General features: G+C 41.7%; 1 protein-coding gene across 4 annotated transcripts in view; it reads right to left on the bottom strand.

Annotated features, from left to right (window-relative positions):
• DHTKD1 (dehydrogenase E1 and transketolase domain containing 1) overlaps positions 1 to 14,908 on the bottom strand; it is a 59,944-nt gene that overhangs the window by 15,146 nt on the left and 29,890 nt on the right. For all 4 annotated transcript variants that reach the window (XR_004287125.1, XM_032349398.1, XM_032349400.1 and 1 more), the window contains 6 exons: positions 13,649 to 13,961; positions 12,356 to 12,440; positions 11,734 to 11,873; positions 5,718 to 5,868; positions 4,362 to 4,468; positions 3,114 to 3,278 (listed from right to left, as the gene is read on the bottom strand). Coding sequence is in view for 3 of the 4 variants with exons in the window: in XM_032349398.1 (XP_032205289.1) it covers positions 3,114 to 3,278; positions 4,362 to 4,468; positions 5,718 to 5,868; positions 11,734 to 11,873; positions 12,356 to 12,440; positions 13,649 to 13,961 (961 nt within the window). In the remaining variant the exon portion in view is untranslated. The remainder of the gene's footprint in view (positions 1 to 3,113; positions 3,279 to 4,361; positions 4,469 to 5,717; positions 5,869 to 11,733; positions 11,874 to 12,355; positions 12,441 to 13,648; positions 13,962 to 14,908) is intronic.

The following is a 14,908-nucleotide window of genomic DNA, read 5'->3' as shown; positions in this document are numbered from 1 at the left end:
TTGAAGCACCATATTATACACCTGAAACTTACATAACACTGCATGTTAACTGGAATTAAAATTTCAATTTGAAAAGCCAAAAAAAGGGGTGCCTGGGTGGTTCAGAGGTTAATCCTCTGCCTTCAGCTTGCGTTATGGTCTCATAAAATAAATAAAGGCCCTAAATAAATAAATAAGATACAGAAAATAGAAGCAAGTATGTACAAAAATGACAAAAGGACATTATAGACCAATACCCCTGATGAACATGGATGCAAAAATTCTCAACAAGATACTAGCTAATTGGATCCAACATTAAAACGATTATTCACCACGCCAAGGTATGATGTATTTCTAGGCTGCAGGGGCGGTGGTTCAATATCTGCAAATCAATCAATGTGATATTCTACATTAATGAAAGAAAGGATAAGAACTATACGATCTTCTCAATAGATGCAGAGAAAGCATTTGGCAAAATACAGCACCCTTTCTTGATTAAAAACTCTCAACAAAGTAGGAATAGAGGGAACATATCTCAAACATGATAAAGGCCATATAGGGAAGACCCGCAGCAAATATCATTCCCAACAGGGAAAACCTGAGAGCTTTTCCTCTAAGGTCAGGAATGCAACAGAGATGTCCACTCTCACCACTGTTATTGACATAGAACTAGAAGCCCCTGCCCAGCAATCAGACAACAAAAAGAAGTAAAAGGCATCTGAACTGGCAAAGAAGAATTCAAACTCTACTCTTCACAGATGACATGATACTCGATGTAGAAAACCCAGAAGATTCCACCAAAAAATTGCTACAGGAATTCAGCTAAGTCATAGTATATAAAATCAACACACAGAAGTCTGTTGCATTTCTATACACAAACAATGAAGCAGTAGAAAGAGAAATCAAGGAATCAGTCCCATTTACAATTGCACCAAAAACCATAAGATACCTAGGAATAAACCTAACCAAATAGGTAAAAGATTTGTACTCTCAAAACCATAGAACACTTATGAAAGAAATAGAGAAAGACACAAAGAAATGGGAAAACATTCCATGCTCATGGATTAGAAAAACAAATATTGCTAAAATGTCGACACTACCTGGGGTGCCTAGCTGGCTCAGTGAGTTAAGCATCTGCCTTTTGTTCAGGTCATGATTCCAGGGTCCTGGGATCAAGCCCCATGTTGGGCTCCCTGCTCAGCAGAGAGTCTGCTTCTCCCGTTCCTTCCCCCCACCCCCTGCCCAAGCTCTTGCTCTCTCTCACTCTCTCTGTGTCTGAAATAAAATCTTTTTTTAAAAAAATGTCTATACTATCCACAGCAATTTACACATTCAATGCAATCCTTATCAAAATACCACCAGCATTTTTCACAGAGCTAGAACAAACAATTCTGAAATTTGTATGGAACCAGAAAAGACCCCAAAAATCCAAAGTAATGTTGAAAAAGAATCAAAGCTGGGAGCTCACAATTCTGGACTTTAAGCTTTATTATGAAGCTATAATCAGCAAGACAGTATGGTACTGACACAAAAACAATAAACAGATCAATGGAACAGAATAGAGAACCAGAAATGAACCCTCAACTATATGGTCAACTCATCTTCGACAAAGCAGGAAAGAATATCCAATGGATGGGACGCCTGGGTGGCTGAGTCAGTTAAGTGTCTGCCTTTGGCTCAGGTCATGATCCCAGTGTCCTGGGACCGAGTCCCACACGGGGCTCCTTGCTCATCAAGGAGCCTGCTTCTATCTCTGCCTACCACTCCCCCTGCATGTGCTTTTTTTGTTTCTGACAAATACATTAAGAAAAAAAAAAAATATATATATATATATATATATATATCCAACAGAAAAAAGTCCCTTCAACAAACAGTGCTGGGAAAATTGGACAACAACAACATTCAGAAGAATGAAACTGGACCACTTTGTTACACCATACACAAAAATAAATTCAAAACAGATGAAAGACCTAAATGGTCTTTCAAAATCCTTTGACCTCAGAAGCAGCAAATTCTTACTAGACATGTCTCCAGAGGCAAGGGAAACAAAACCAAAAATAATTATTGGGACTTCATCAAGATAAAAAGGAAAGGAAACTATCAACAAAACTAAAAGGCAACTTACAGAAGTAGATTATCAGACAAATGACTAGTATCCAAAATCTATAAAGAGCTCATCAAACACAATGCCCAAAAAACAAAAAAAATCCAGTCAAGAAATGGGCAAAAGACATGAATAGACATTTCCCCAAAGAAGACATACAAATGGCCAACAAACACATGAAAACATGCTCAACGCCACTTATCATCAGGGAAACACAAATCAAAACCACAATGAGATACTACCTCACTCACCAGAATGGCTAAAATTAACCACTCAAGAAACAAGAGATGTTGGTGAGGATGTGGAAAAGGGGGAACCTTTTCCAGCTGTTGGTGGGAATGCAAACTGTGGAAAACAATTTCCTCAAAAAGTTAAAAACAGAACTACCCTCAGATCCAGCACTATTAGGGGTATTCATCAAAAAGATACAAAAATAGTGATTTGAAGGGGCACATCCACCCAAATGTTTATAGCAGTAATGTCTACAATAGCCAAACTGGGCAAAGAGCCCAGATGTCCATCGACCGATGAATGGATAAAGATGTGGTATATTTATACACAATGGAATGTTACTCAGCCATCAAAAATAATGAAATCTTGCCATTTGCAACAATGCGGACAGAACTAGAGGGTATTATGCTAAGTGAAACAAGTCAGTCAGAGAAAGACAAATACCATATGATTTCACTCATATGTGGAATTTAAGAATCAAAACAGATGGAACATAGGGGAAGGGAAGGAAAAATAAGATGAAAACAAGAGAGGAAGGCCAACCATAAGAGACTCTTAACTGTAGGAAACAAACTGAGGGTTGCCAGAGGAGAGATGGGTTGAGGGGCTGGAGTTACTGGGTGATGGGCACTAACGAGGGCACGTGATGTAATAAGCACTGGGTATTATACACAACTGATGAGTCACTGAATTCTACCCGAAAGTAATAATACACTTTATGTTAACGAGCTTAACTTTAAATAATTTTTTTTTTAATGACAAAAGGAGAAATGCTTACTAACTAGTTTTTTCTACTTACAGGGAACCTGAGTAACATCTTCGGAGAAGCAACGATGAGGGGTTTTCGGAAGTTCCGAACCATCTGTCTCCTGAGCAGGTGGAAATACTGTGCAGGGGTGGTCGGGTGTGTCACAAACATGTTTACCGTGTCTCCATCTACACCCTCTTCAACACTGTCACACATCTGAGGGAAAAAATGGAAGAAAGGAGCAAATGTTCAGATCATCTCATTCAATCACAAGGACCCAGGCTGTCCTAAGGGAAACATGTCTGTATCTGACAACTTCCAAACCATATCTTCTGCACAGGTGTGTACATATCCTATAATTTCTTTCCCAAAATGTACCTTTCTGTTTGCATCACACGTCATCTTTAATTTACCTGCCATTTATTTCTGTATCCTAATTTTTATAAAATCATTTTTCTGCATTTTCATCTACCAATATAACTATGCATCTATCTACTGTTCTGTCTATCTTTCTACTGACCTATCATCTAGTTGTGTATTTTATCGGCGCATATGCCAAAATGACTAATGATATTCCCATACTAAGTGGATGTGTACAGGTGTCTCCATTTACTCTGAAATGCATCAGAAGATAATACAGGTTTAGAGACAGAAGGATGATAATGAGTAGTTGTGATAAACCAGTACTGTAGAATAAAATATTAATGGTACACTCTAAGGGGCCGGCCTATGAACATTCACTGGAAAATCTTCTAACTTCTGTATGTTCGAAAATTTTCATAATAAAATATCCTAATATTTTCCTGCATATTCTGCCATATGCAGAAAAAGAAGTAGGTATTGCTCCTTACCAATGAATAACAATGGTTATTTCTGGGTGGTTATTTAAAATTTTTTTGGTGATCATGAATCATTTTATAAAAATACAATCATTACTTGAAAAAAAGTTTTTTAAGTAAAAATACAGATTCCTAGGCCTCACTCTGAAGAATCTGGTGTTGGTCCCTGTATCTCTGTTTACAAAATGCTCCCCAGGTGATTCTGACAGTCAGCCTGGTTTGGGAGACCCTGACCTCTGCCATACAAGAACCACTTTAATGGCTATACAACCATGATGCTGGTGTCCCCAGGCATCAGGCTGATAAGGAATATTGACATTGCATGAAATCTGTGTCATTCAAATCTTCCAAGTCCTCTCGTTTGAGGTGTGCGCGAAGTATCTACAGGACGCAACTCTATTTCAAACCATCTAGGAAGCAGGAAGCGTTTCTTGGAATCTAGAAGGCATGGGACACGTACCTGCAGGAAACGCTCTATGCGGCAAGAGGAATGGTCGGGTCCAGCCCCGTCGTACCCGTGGGGAAGGAGAATAACAATGCCACTCTGTAGGAGCCACTTGGCCTCCCCTGGAAAAGCACATGACAGGGAGTAAGACCTCTCTGAGGCAGGAACAGAATGGCCTGAGGTGACCTGGTAGTGCCACAAATTTAGTTTGCTGTCTGATCCCCTAAAATCATTTCCATTCTACGCACTTTCCAGCAGTGTTCCAGGCTTCGGAGGAAGATATCCATCCCGCTGGCTGAAACCCTACAGGACATGTTCACTGAACGGGCTCTAGCAGATGGAACACAAATTAAAAGGGGAATGACCCGGGTTCAAGGACAACATGTATCTCTGATTCCAGGTGGATGTTGCGTTTCCTCATGTACCACTTGCAACACGGGCCACTGTCCTTAGCCGAGGGAGCAGACATGCCAGGATGGCTTCTGTACATGTCAAAGTTCAGTCAGTTCCCTCAAGGCACTTTTCTTCCTTCTTTTTTTTTTTTTTTTTAAGAATTTATTTATTTATCTTTTGCAAGCGCACGCACGCATGAGACAGAGAGCACACAAGCAGGGGGAGCAGCAGGCAGAGGGAAAAGCAGAATCCCCACGGAGCAAGGAGCCTGACGTGGGGCTGGATCCCGGGACCTTGGGATCATGACCTGAGCTGAAGGCAAATGCTTAACCGAGTGAGACACCCAGGTGTCCCAGCACTTTTCTTCCTCACAACTATAAGGTTGCAGAGAAACAGCAAAGGGAGGCCTGAAGTGTGCAAATTCCAAGAGTGGTTCCCCCCAGAAAATGGGGTGATAGGAACTCACACTTGTACTTTACTATGTACCTTTGAATTTTGCAATAAGCAGGTTCTGCTTTTGTAAATGGTGATTAAATACAATAAAGATGCACAACTGCTAGCTTTCAGATACTTAAATAGCCCTGGGTTAGGGAAGTGGGTTTTCAAGGCTGCCATTTGCTCTGAGCACAAATCCTCCCTGTGTCACCACTGCCTGCTTTGTATTCATGTCACAGCTCCTCAACATGTCCCAAGCGCAGACCCAAAAGTCCATTGCCTAGGAGCTGGTGGGTACATGCCCTGCTCCTGACAGCCAAGCGCCGTCCCCTGGAGAAGTTGCTGCCTACGGTCTGAGAGGCCCTCAGCCCTCTGGCAGCTTTCATAACCATCCAATAGCTGCCAGGCCCCAGCAGAGGGCAAGGCAGCCTCCCAACTCTCCTGAGGAGCTGTGCTACAGCACCTCATAGGCAGCTATGCCCCTTTCCATTCATTTGTCCCCAAGGGCCTGGGGCCATGCCACACGCATATGCCAACACCAACCTCCAGAGATGAACGTGTCAAAAATAATCTGAGCACCATTGAAGAAATCACCAAACTGAGCCTCCCAGAGGGGCAGCAACTTGGGGCTTTCAATGCTCATTCCATATTCAAATCCCAGGACAGCCTCTTCTGACAACGGGCTGTTGCTGACCTAATACAAAGGAAGAGAAAAGAAACACTGTCATGCTAGGACGGGGGACACAAAAGTCAGTAAAGCACCATAAACCTCTCAAAAGGGAGGAGGGGCCCAGAGGGAACTTTCTTTCCACTCATCTCCCGTATCTTTGAGAAAGGAGATCTATTTCTCTCTGTGAATGACGCATTTGGGGAAAGATGGCATGAAGAGGGGAGGGAAAAGAATGGAATATGGGCATTAAAGATTTTCTTTAAGGATAAGGAAAATAAGGGGCGCCTGGGTAGCTCAGTCAGTTAAGCATCCAACTCTTGATTTCAGCTCAGGTCTTTAGTTCAGGCTCATGAGTTTGAGCCCCATTTAAAAAAAAAATAGTAATAATTTAAAAATTTTTTAAAAGGATAAGCAAAATTAACTTCTCAAATAACCTATTTTTATTACTGAGAGTAAAACTATGTCACACAAATATTTAAAAAGACATCACAAAACAAAGGAGGGGAAGTTACCAAAAGAAGGCCTACCTTTGGTTAGAATCCATTATTCTAACATCCTATCTGCACAATAAAGCAAAAGAACCATCATGACATGTTAAGATAAAAAAGAAAAACAGAATATAAAATTAGATCTCTGAGGAGGCAAAAAAGATAGGACAGTTAAAGGCAACATAATTCTACTCAGTCACAGGATAACGGGTAGATCTAGAGGGTACGATGCTAAGTGAAATAAGTCTCACAGAGTAAGATAAATACTGAATGATTTCGCTTATATGTGGAATCTAAAAAACAGGAGAAACGAGAAAACAAACAAAAGCAGAAAGAGACCCATAAACACAAGAGAACAAATTGGTGATTGACTGAGGGGAGTGGGGAGTGGGGAATGCGCAATGGGTGGGAGAGAGTGGAAAGCCCAGGCCTCCAGGGATGGAATGAATAAGTCACAGAGTGAAAGATACAGCACAGGGAGTATTGCCAATGATATTGGAAGAGCGTAAGGGGATAGATGGTAGCTACTCTTGTGAGCACCGCATAACATACAGACTTGTCACATACCTATACTAATACAACATTGTGTGTCAACAGTATTTCAACTAAAAAAATAAATAGAAATAAATGCAACATGATTCTCAACAGGGTTGGAGGAGGAGATGGTAGTCATGTTTTGACATTCATTTCCCGACGTGGATGGTCGTACTGCTATGGTGGCCGAGAAGGTCTTTGTTTGCAGGAAATACACATTCACAGCAGGAGGTGAGCAACCTGGTATTTCCAACTTCAAGTCTCAAATGTTTCAGAAGGAGAAAAAGTTCCTTTTGTATTGTACATCAAACTTTTTCATAATTTTGTCTTTGTTTGAAATTGTTTCTCAAAGATATTTGTAAGTCATGTATTTATAGAATAATAGTTGGCAATAAAAAGGAATGAGGTAGTGACACAGACTACCACATGGACGAACCCTGGAAACAGGACGCTAAGAGACAAGTCACAAAAGGCCACTTTATTGTAGGATTCTATTTATATGAAAAGTCCAGGGGCTCCTGGGTGGCTCAGTGGGTTAAGACCTCTGCCTTCAGCTCAGGTCATGATCCCAGGGTCCTGGGATCGAGCCCCGAATCGGGCTTTCTGGTCAGCAGGGAGCCTGCTTCCTCCTCTCTCTCTGCCTGCCTCTCTGCCTACTTGTGATCTCTGTCTGTCAAATAAATACATAAAATCTTTAAAAAGAAAAAAAAAAGTCCAAAATGGGCAAATCAATAGAGACAGAAAGTAGATACATGGTTGTCAGCGGCAGAGTGGAGGAAGGAATGGGGACACTCTCACGGGTGTGTGGGGTTTTGTTCTGGGGGTGCTGAAAACATCATGAACCTAGATAGTGGTGATGTTTGCACCACTCCGTGAATATACTAAAAACCACTGAATTGTATACATTAAAAGACTAAATTCAAAAAGCTTTATCTCAATAAATCTTTTATCAAAACAAAACAGAAACCTCTGGAGGAGCCTAGGAGGCTCAGTCAGTTAAGTGTCCAACTCTTGGTTTCAGCTCAGGTAATGATCTCAGGGTTGTGAGATCAAGCCCTGTGTTGGGCTCCACACTCTACAAGAAATCTGGTTGAGATTCTCTCTCTCCCTCTCTCTATGCCCCTCACGCTGAGAGGTAACACTCTTTCTCTCAAAAACACAAAAACAAAACATACAAACAAAAAAGACTCTGGGGGAAAAAAACTGTGACTACAAGTATAAAAATGTGTGATTTGTATGTTTAAGCACTCAGTGACAACACAGAAAAATAAAAATAGATGATTTATAAGCATGGTAGGATTATGTATAATAATATGTATAATAACCTTGTCTTTTCTGATTTCTCTTTTGATTTCAGTTATAAGCTATATGTTACACTAATTTTTAAAAGACAGCTACATTTCTCAGATTTATGAGTGCATTGTAAACGGGGTTTAGACTGACCACTTTACCCGTACCTTCTGTCTGTCCTCACCTTCTCATTTGTCTTCCTACTCAACGCTGACATACCCACCAATGTTCTAAATCCATTCTTCCTTTCTGCTTCTTCACTGGCTTTATCACCTAATGCCTGTTTTCTGAACCTCTCCTCACTGACTTTCCCTTCATAGCAGATAGAAATCAATACTCAAAAATGCAACAAGAAACAGTCCCCTGACCAGTGGTCTACAGCTGTAGCTTCCTTTCACCATCAAGCTTCTAGAAGAATTATCTAATCCACTTGTCTCCAGTTCTGTAACCCCTGTTGACTGCTCAGGCCAGTGCAATCTAGCTTCTGTTCTCACCGCTCCACAAAAAACAGATCTACGCGAGGTCAACCCTTGACCTTCCAGTTGCTAAATCCAACGGCCATGTTGTTCTTCCTCGTATCTGACTTCTCCCTCCTTCAGTTCATGACACAGCGACTCCCAGTTGTCTTCCCATCTTTCTGGGTGCTCTCCTGGGAAAAATGTCTCCCTCTGCCAGCACCTTAAAAACTGTTTTTCCCAGGACCCTATCCCCCAGTCCTCTTCCCATTCTGCTCTCTCCCAGGGAGATAATCCCACCCCTGCCCACCCCTATGGTTTCAAACATTTCTACACCCTGATGATGTCCAAATGTGTACCTCGAGACTAAATTCCTTTATTAGCTCCAGACATACACATCTAATTGCCTTTCTGTAATGGACAGCAACTTCTAGGTTCTTCAGCCACCTCAAAGGCAAATGTCCAAAACTGAATCCATCATCTTTCCTTACCAAACCCATGCCCTCTCTTTACTCTATATCTGGGTGAATGCCACCATCATATAGCAAATGTCTGAGTTAAGAAGCCAGGAGATAAGCAAGACTAGTTTTTCTTCTCCACTCTCTACATCTACAACTAAGTCCTATCGCTGTTCTCAAATCCATCTGCACCGCTTCTGCCCTAATTCAGGTCCCCGCGATTTCCTGCCTAGAACAACTGAGAACCCTCCTTAGAAACTGCCCTTACCTCAATAAAGCTAGGACAGAACTGCCCAAAATTCTCATCTACCTTCAGCTTCCAAAGTACCATCAGGAGGGCTCTGTCTGATATAAAAACCTGATCACCTGTTCAAAATTCCTCCAAGGTTTCCAGCTTCTATAACATTCCAAATCTTTCACGAGGTGCAGAGTCAGGCCAGGCTCCTCTTCCTTGCCCCTGTCCCCACTTTGCACCTGAACCTCCAGTCACATGATGCTATTTGGAGTCCCTGTCCTCTCACCTCACGGGTTTTGTGTGTACAGTTGTGCCCACCTGGAACGTTCTCCCTATGTGCTTCAGACTAGGCGACTCCTCAAGTCCTTCCAGCCCCAGCTCAAATCTGGCTTCCTCCCCCACGCTCTCCTGACTTCCCAAGTAGACTCACTACACCTTCACCTCTGCATTCAGCATACTTTATACACTTGTATTCACACATCTACCTTCATGTCTTGGATTTATTAATGGTTTTATCTATGCCCCAAAGCATCTGAGATGGGTACATAATATACAGTGTGATAGTGTAACTGTAAGTAGAGAGAAGGTAAAGAATGAGACACAGCACAGAGGGGACAGACAGCCTTGGTGGTCTACAGTCACCCAGGGTCCCATGGTCTCCACCCCTTCCTGGGAGCCCTTGCTGACCTGACCGGGAAAGGCCGAGCGGCCGAAGCACTTACAATGCATACACAGTAAAGACAAACCACTACTCAGTGAGCTGTAACCCCTCTCAGTACCACAAGCGAGCAGCAGTTCCTCCAGGGTTGGTCTTAGATAACTAATGAAATCTTTGGACAGCATCCTCATGAGAGATGCAAGGCATTTACTTGGGGCTTTCTAGATAGTAATATTCAAAATGAACTGATACTATATATCAAGGCACAATTCAATGAAGGACACTGGAGTGAGGGGCTACTTTACATTTCAGTGTCTGGATCCCCAATCTGACTTGATCCAGGGGTAGATTTCAGAATCATGTAAAGAAAAGATGAGTTTTGTGTCCTTTTAAGTAATGGTTCTGGCATCTTGCTTTTGACAAGTAAATTTGTTTAAATACTGAGTATCAGTAAGCTCCAGATTATACCCAAACAAATGCTAGAATAGGAAAAAAGATGACATGTCACTAAGCGTACCTTGAAGGATAATTTATTTTAATAAACATCATGTGGCCAGCACTATGCTAGCTGTTGGAGAGAAAATAAAAAGACCCAGCCCCTGCCTTTGACTCTATTGTGACCACCACATAGAAATATATGGTAACAGATATATTTGTCAAGCCTACTAAGCCTTAGAAATAAGGTAACCTTGAGAAAGCTGGGCCTTTTTTTTTTTTTTTTTTAAGTAAGCTCTATGCCCACTGTGGTGCTTGAACTCATAACCTGAAAATCAAGAGTTTCATGCTGTATGGACTGAGCCAACCAGGTGCTCCAGGGCTTTTTGTTGTTGTTGGCTTATTATCCACATCTTTGGGTTACTTTAATGAATTCAGCAACACACAGATTACGATGTCAATTTTCCTTCGTGTGTGTGTTTTTTTAAAGATTTTATTTCATTTATTTAACAGAGAAAGAGATGGTGAGAGAGGGAACACAAGCAGGGCGAGTGGGAGAGGCAGAAGCAGGCTTCCGACTGAGCAGAGAACCTGATAGGGGCTCGATCCCAGGACCCTGGGATCATGACCCAAGCCAAAGGCAGATGCTTAACAACTGAACCACCCAGGTGCCCCATGACATCAGTTTTGGATTAACAAAATGAACAACCATTTGACATTTATAGGACTACAGGTAAGTGCCTGGAGTGAAACAGCTCTGGTCTACTCACTAGTATGCTCCTTCCATCCCAAGTGTATAGACCTCTCTTCCCCACCCATTCAGAACCCTTTATTTCAAAAAGGATTAGACCCATGTTGTTGCAAATGGCAAGAATTCATTCTTTTTTATGGTTGAATAGTCTCTAGAGGGTATAATGGTTGGTGAAATAAGTCAGTCAGAGAAAGACAAATACCATATGACTTCACTCATGTGCGGAATCTAAGATCCGGATGAAATGAATGAAAAAAAAAGACACAAAAAACCAGACTCTTAGAGAATGAACTGGTCATTACCAGAGGGGAGGTGGACAGGTGGATGAGGAGATGGGGGAATGGAGGAATGGGGGAAATAAATGAAGGGATTAGGAGTACAGTTATCTAGATGAGCACTGGGTGATGTAGGAAGTATATCCAAAACTAATATAACAGCATGTTAATTATACTGGAATTTTAAAATAATTAAAAAAAAAAAAGGCTGAACTCAAAATAGCTAACATCTGTTTCTAATTGCTTTAAGAATCTTGTAACTATAATTATCGGCACCTGGGTTTTACCGCGGATTAATAAGACATCCTACCTCTAGAAACCCCTTTTGATCAGGATCCATATGGTTCAGAGGGATATAGGTATCATCAGTCTTCTGGCAAACAACCATTGCATGCCGCTGACTAAAAGTTCCACGGCCAACATCTTGCCCACTCAGACGGACATTGAAACCTTAAGAAAACGGGTGGGGAAAAAAGAAAAATCCAGACTCCCATGAATAACCTAAGAATTAACAAGACATGGTGACCCTGAATTCTTAACATATCAGCTCATCCTGAGAATTTTCTGTAGCAAAGAGATTATCCTGATTAAAATACACCTGTGCTATATTCAAAAGTCTGGGTAACGTGAGAATATTTAAGAATGGAGAGTTATCATTTGCTCTACAATCTTTAGAGGAAAATACCTTCCCAATTCATCCAGCACAGAGCCTTGTTTCCCAGCAAGAAATGCTCTGTCATTTATTCTCTGATGAAGGTTACCAACATGAGTTATACTAAGGTTAAATATTGCCAAGTAAGAAAAGTTTAGAGCCTCTCTAGTCAATGATAACGACAGGAAATAGCTCTAATTCAAAACCTCAGGGGTCACATATAACAAATGTCATACAAAGCACTCCCTACCAGCTGTGCAGCTAACCAGAGACTTCTTACCCTGAGCAAGTAATGAGCCCAAGGCAAGAGCTTCTGCCGTGGCCCAGTCTAACTTTGTTCCATCCATCACCTTCTCCAGCCTGGACTGCAAAAAATGGAAGGGCAAGAAAAAAAAAAAAACAAAAAAACACACTTTTAAGAGTCTACCTCCTTTTTCACACTGAGTCCAAAAAATGTAATGCAATAACAGTACGCATCAAAATCATAATATTAAGTAAAAGAGAAAGTGCAGAAGGAAACAGAACAGGATAGCAGTTCCAGATTTTTAAACAGGCAAAACGAGCAGGCACTCGAGTTAGTGGTTAACCTCTGCATAGAAGACAGGAGATGGAGCCAGGGAGGGCATGAGAGGGACCATCCTTCTAATATTCTAGTTCTTCAGCTGGATGGCAAGTACATAGATTGTTTTAAGAGTCTCAGCTCCTGGGGTGCCCAGGTGACTCAGTCAGTTAAGCCTCTGACTCTTGGATTTGGCTCAGGTCACGATCTCATGGGTTGTAAGATCAAGGGACTCCCCACTCAGCGGGAGTCTGCTAGGACATTATCTCCCTCTGCCCCTTCTGCCTCCACAACTCGAATTAGTAAGTCTTAAAAAGATAAAGTCTCTTTACGTGTAATAAAAAACCTAAAGATAAGTTAGCATTGTAACAATCATCCAGAGGACAGTGTCTCTGTTCAAGTTTAAGTAAAGGCAAAGGCCTTTAGTGCCTTGCTTCCCCCATTTCTGCATGGAGAGTCCCATGTTCTAGGATTCCCAAGGTGCAGGACAACTAAAACTTCAGTCTATATTTAACTTGAGACAATACATAAAACTGCGATGTGCATTAGTCTCTAAATGGTTGCCCTTGGGGTATGCATGTTGAATTTCTTCATTTTTATTTAATCTACCCCCTAAAATGAAAGTGTTTTTCTGTTCACTGGTCAGAAAAATCAAAGCTGGCATTCCTGTGCCGCTGTACTTGTGATAGCGGGCACGCTGTCCACGTGCATGTGATGTATCAACCATTTAATACATAAATAAATGGAGGGAAATGAGTAGTATTGACTCTCAATACCAAACTCCATTGACTCTCAGTACAAAACCACGTATGTGCACCGGAAGGGAAGAAGAAAGAAAAAAGAAGTGGACACATCAGAGCTCAGAGACTATCAGTACCAAAACATCTCTAGGCTCAGCTCCCAGAACCTAGCGACCCACCATCAGTAACACTAATTCAAAAAGATCAGATCCACACTGATTTCTCTGTGACTCGAGACAAACAATCAGTAACCTGAAACTGTCAGGCTCCCTACCTGCACGTAGGTCTTCAGCAGATGACTGTGCATCTGGAGCTCCTCGGGCACCTCCACTGACTTCCCGCCAATAAACCGCAGGAGGTCGAGGGCCACACCTGTGTTCCAGGTGCTAATGCAGGCTGGCGGCTGGACCAGACCCTTCCAGTGTGCCTGCAGGTTGGTGGCTGGGGGGCTGTAGTGTGCCATGTTGGTTAAATGGTCATTTAACTTCGAGTAGTAGGAGGCTTTGATTTCTGACACCTCTTCCCCAGTCATGAGTCCATTGGCAATCAGATGCTCTGCATAGGTGTCCGGGATGCTCTTTCGGGCTCTGTGCAGCAAACAAGGGAGAAAAGTCAATCTGATTTGCAACAGTGGAAGAGTGACAGACACAGCCATTGTCAAAGGTATCACAGAGCATCATCACTGTAAGGAGGCACGCAGGACATGTTCGGGAACTAGAGAGTGTGGGTGGTGGGACGACATGGTGAACATACTAGATGCCTCTGAATTGCAGAGTGATCCATTTTATGTTATGTAACTTTCACTCCAATATCTTGTTTTCTCTAGAGGAAATGAGGAGTAACAACCTCTTCCAAGTAAAAACAAAACTCTCCCAAGAAAAAACAAATCCATCTTTATAAGCTTTTTTCTATATTAAGGTAGAAATAATTAGTAGAGTTTTTCTATGAACATTCTGGACAGTTATTTACAAGACTGATCTACATTGTCTACACCCTTATTTCAAAAAGTATTGAACTCAAAGTCGCCAATATCCATTTTTGGTAGCTTTAATAACCCAATAACCATAATAACCAGTACCTTGGTTTTACAATAATAATAATGATACTCTATGTTCACATAATACTTTAAACTACAAAGTTTATTCACATACTTTATCATATCCAGTCCTGACAAAAGAGGTAGACCAGGCAGACCTTTTTTTTTAAATATGGCCCTGAGCCACATCATACCATTCAGGAGCTAAATTCCAGATTTGTTCTTCCAAGAGCAGTCTGCTACCTATGACCAGAATGACCTATAAAATGTCACTCAATTGGGGCGCCTGGGTGGCTCAGCGGATTAAACCACTGCCTTCGGCTCAGGTCATGATCTCAGGGTCCTGGAATCGAGTCCCACATCAGGCTCTCTGCTCAGTAGGGAGCCTGCTTCCCCCTCTCTCTCTGCCTACTTGTGATCTCTCTCTCTGTCAAATAAATAAATAAAATCTTTTTTTTTTAAAAAGTCACTCAATTTATTCCTCTGCTTTCATTTATA

The sequence above is a fragment of the Mustela erminea genome, chromosome 6 (assembly GCF_009829155.1).
Source record: "Mustela erminea isolate mMusErm1 chromosome 6, mMusErm1.Pri, whole genome shotgun sequence".
Classification (NCBI taxonomy): domain Eukaryota; kingdom Metazoa; phylum Chordata; class Mammalia; order Carnivora; family Mustelidae; genus Mustela; species Mustela erminea.
Note: the sequence above shows the minus strand (reverse complement) of the source record. Positions and strands in the feature narration are given on the sequence as shown.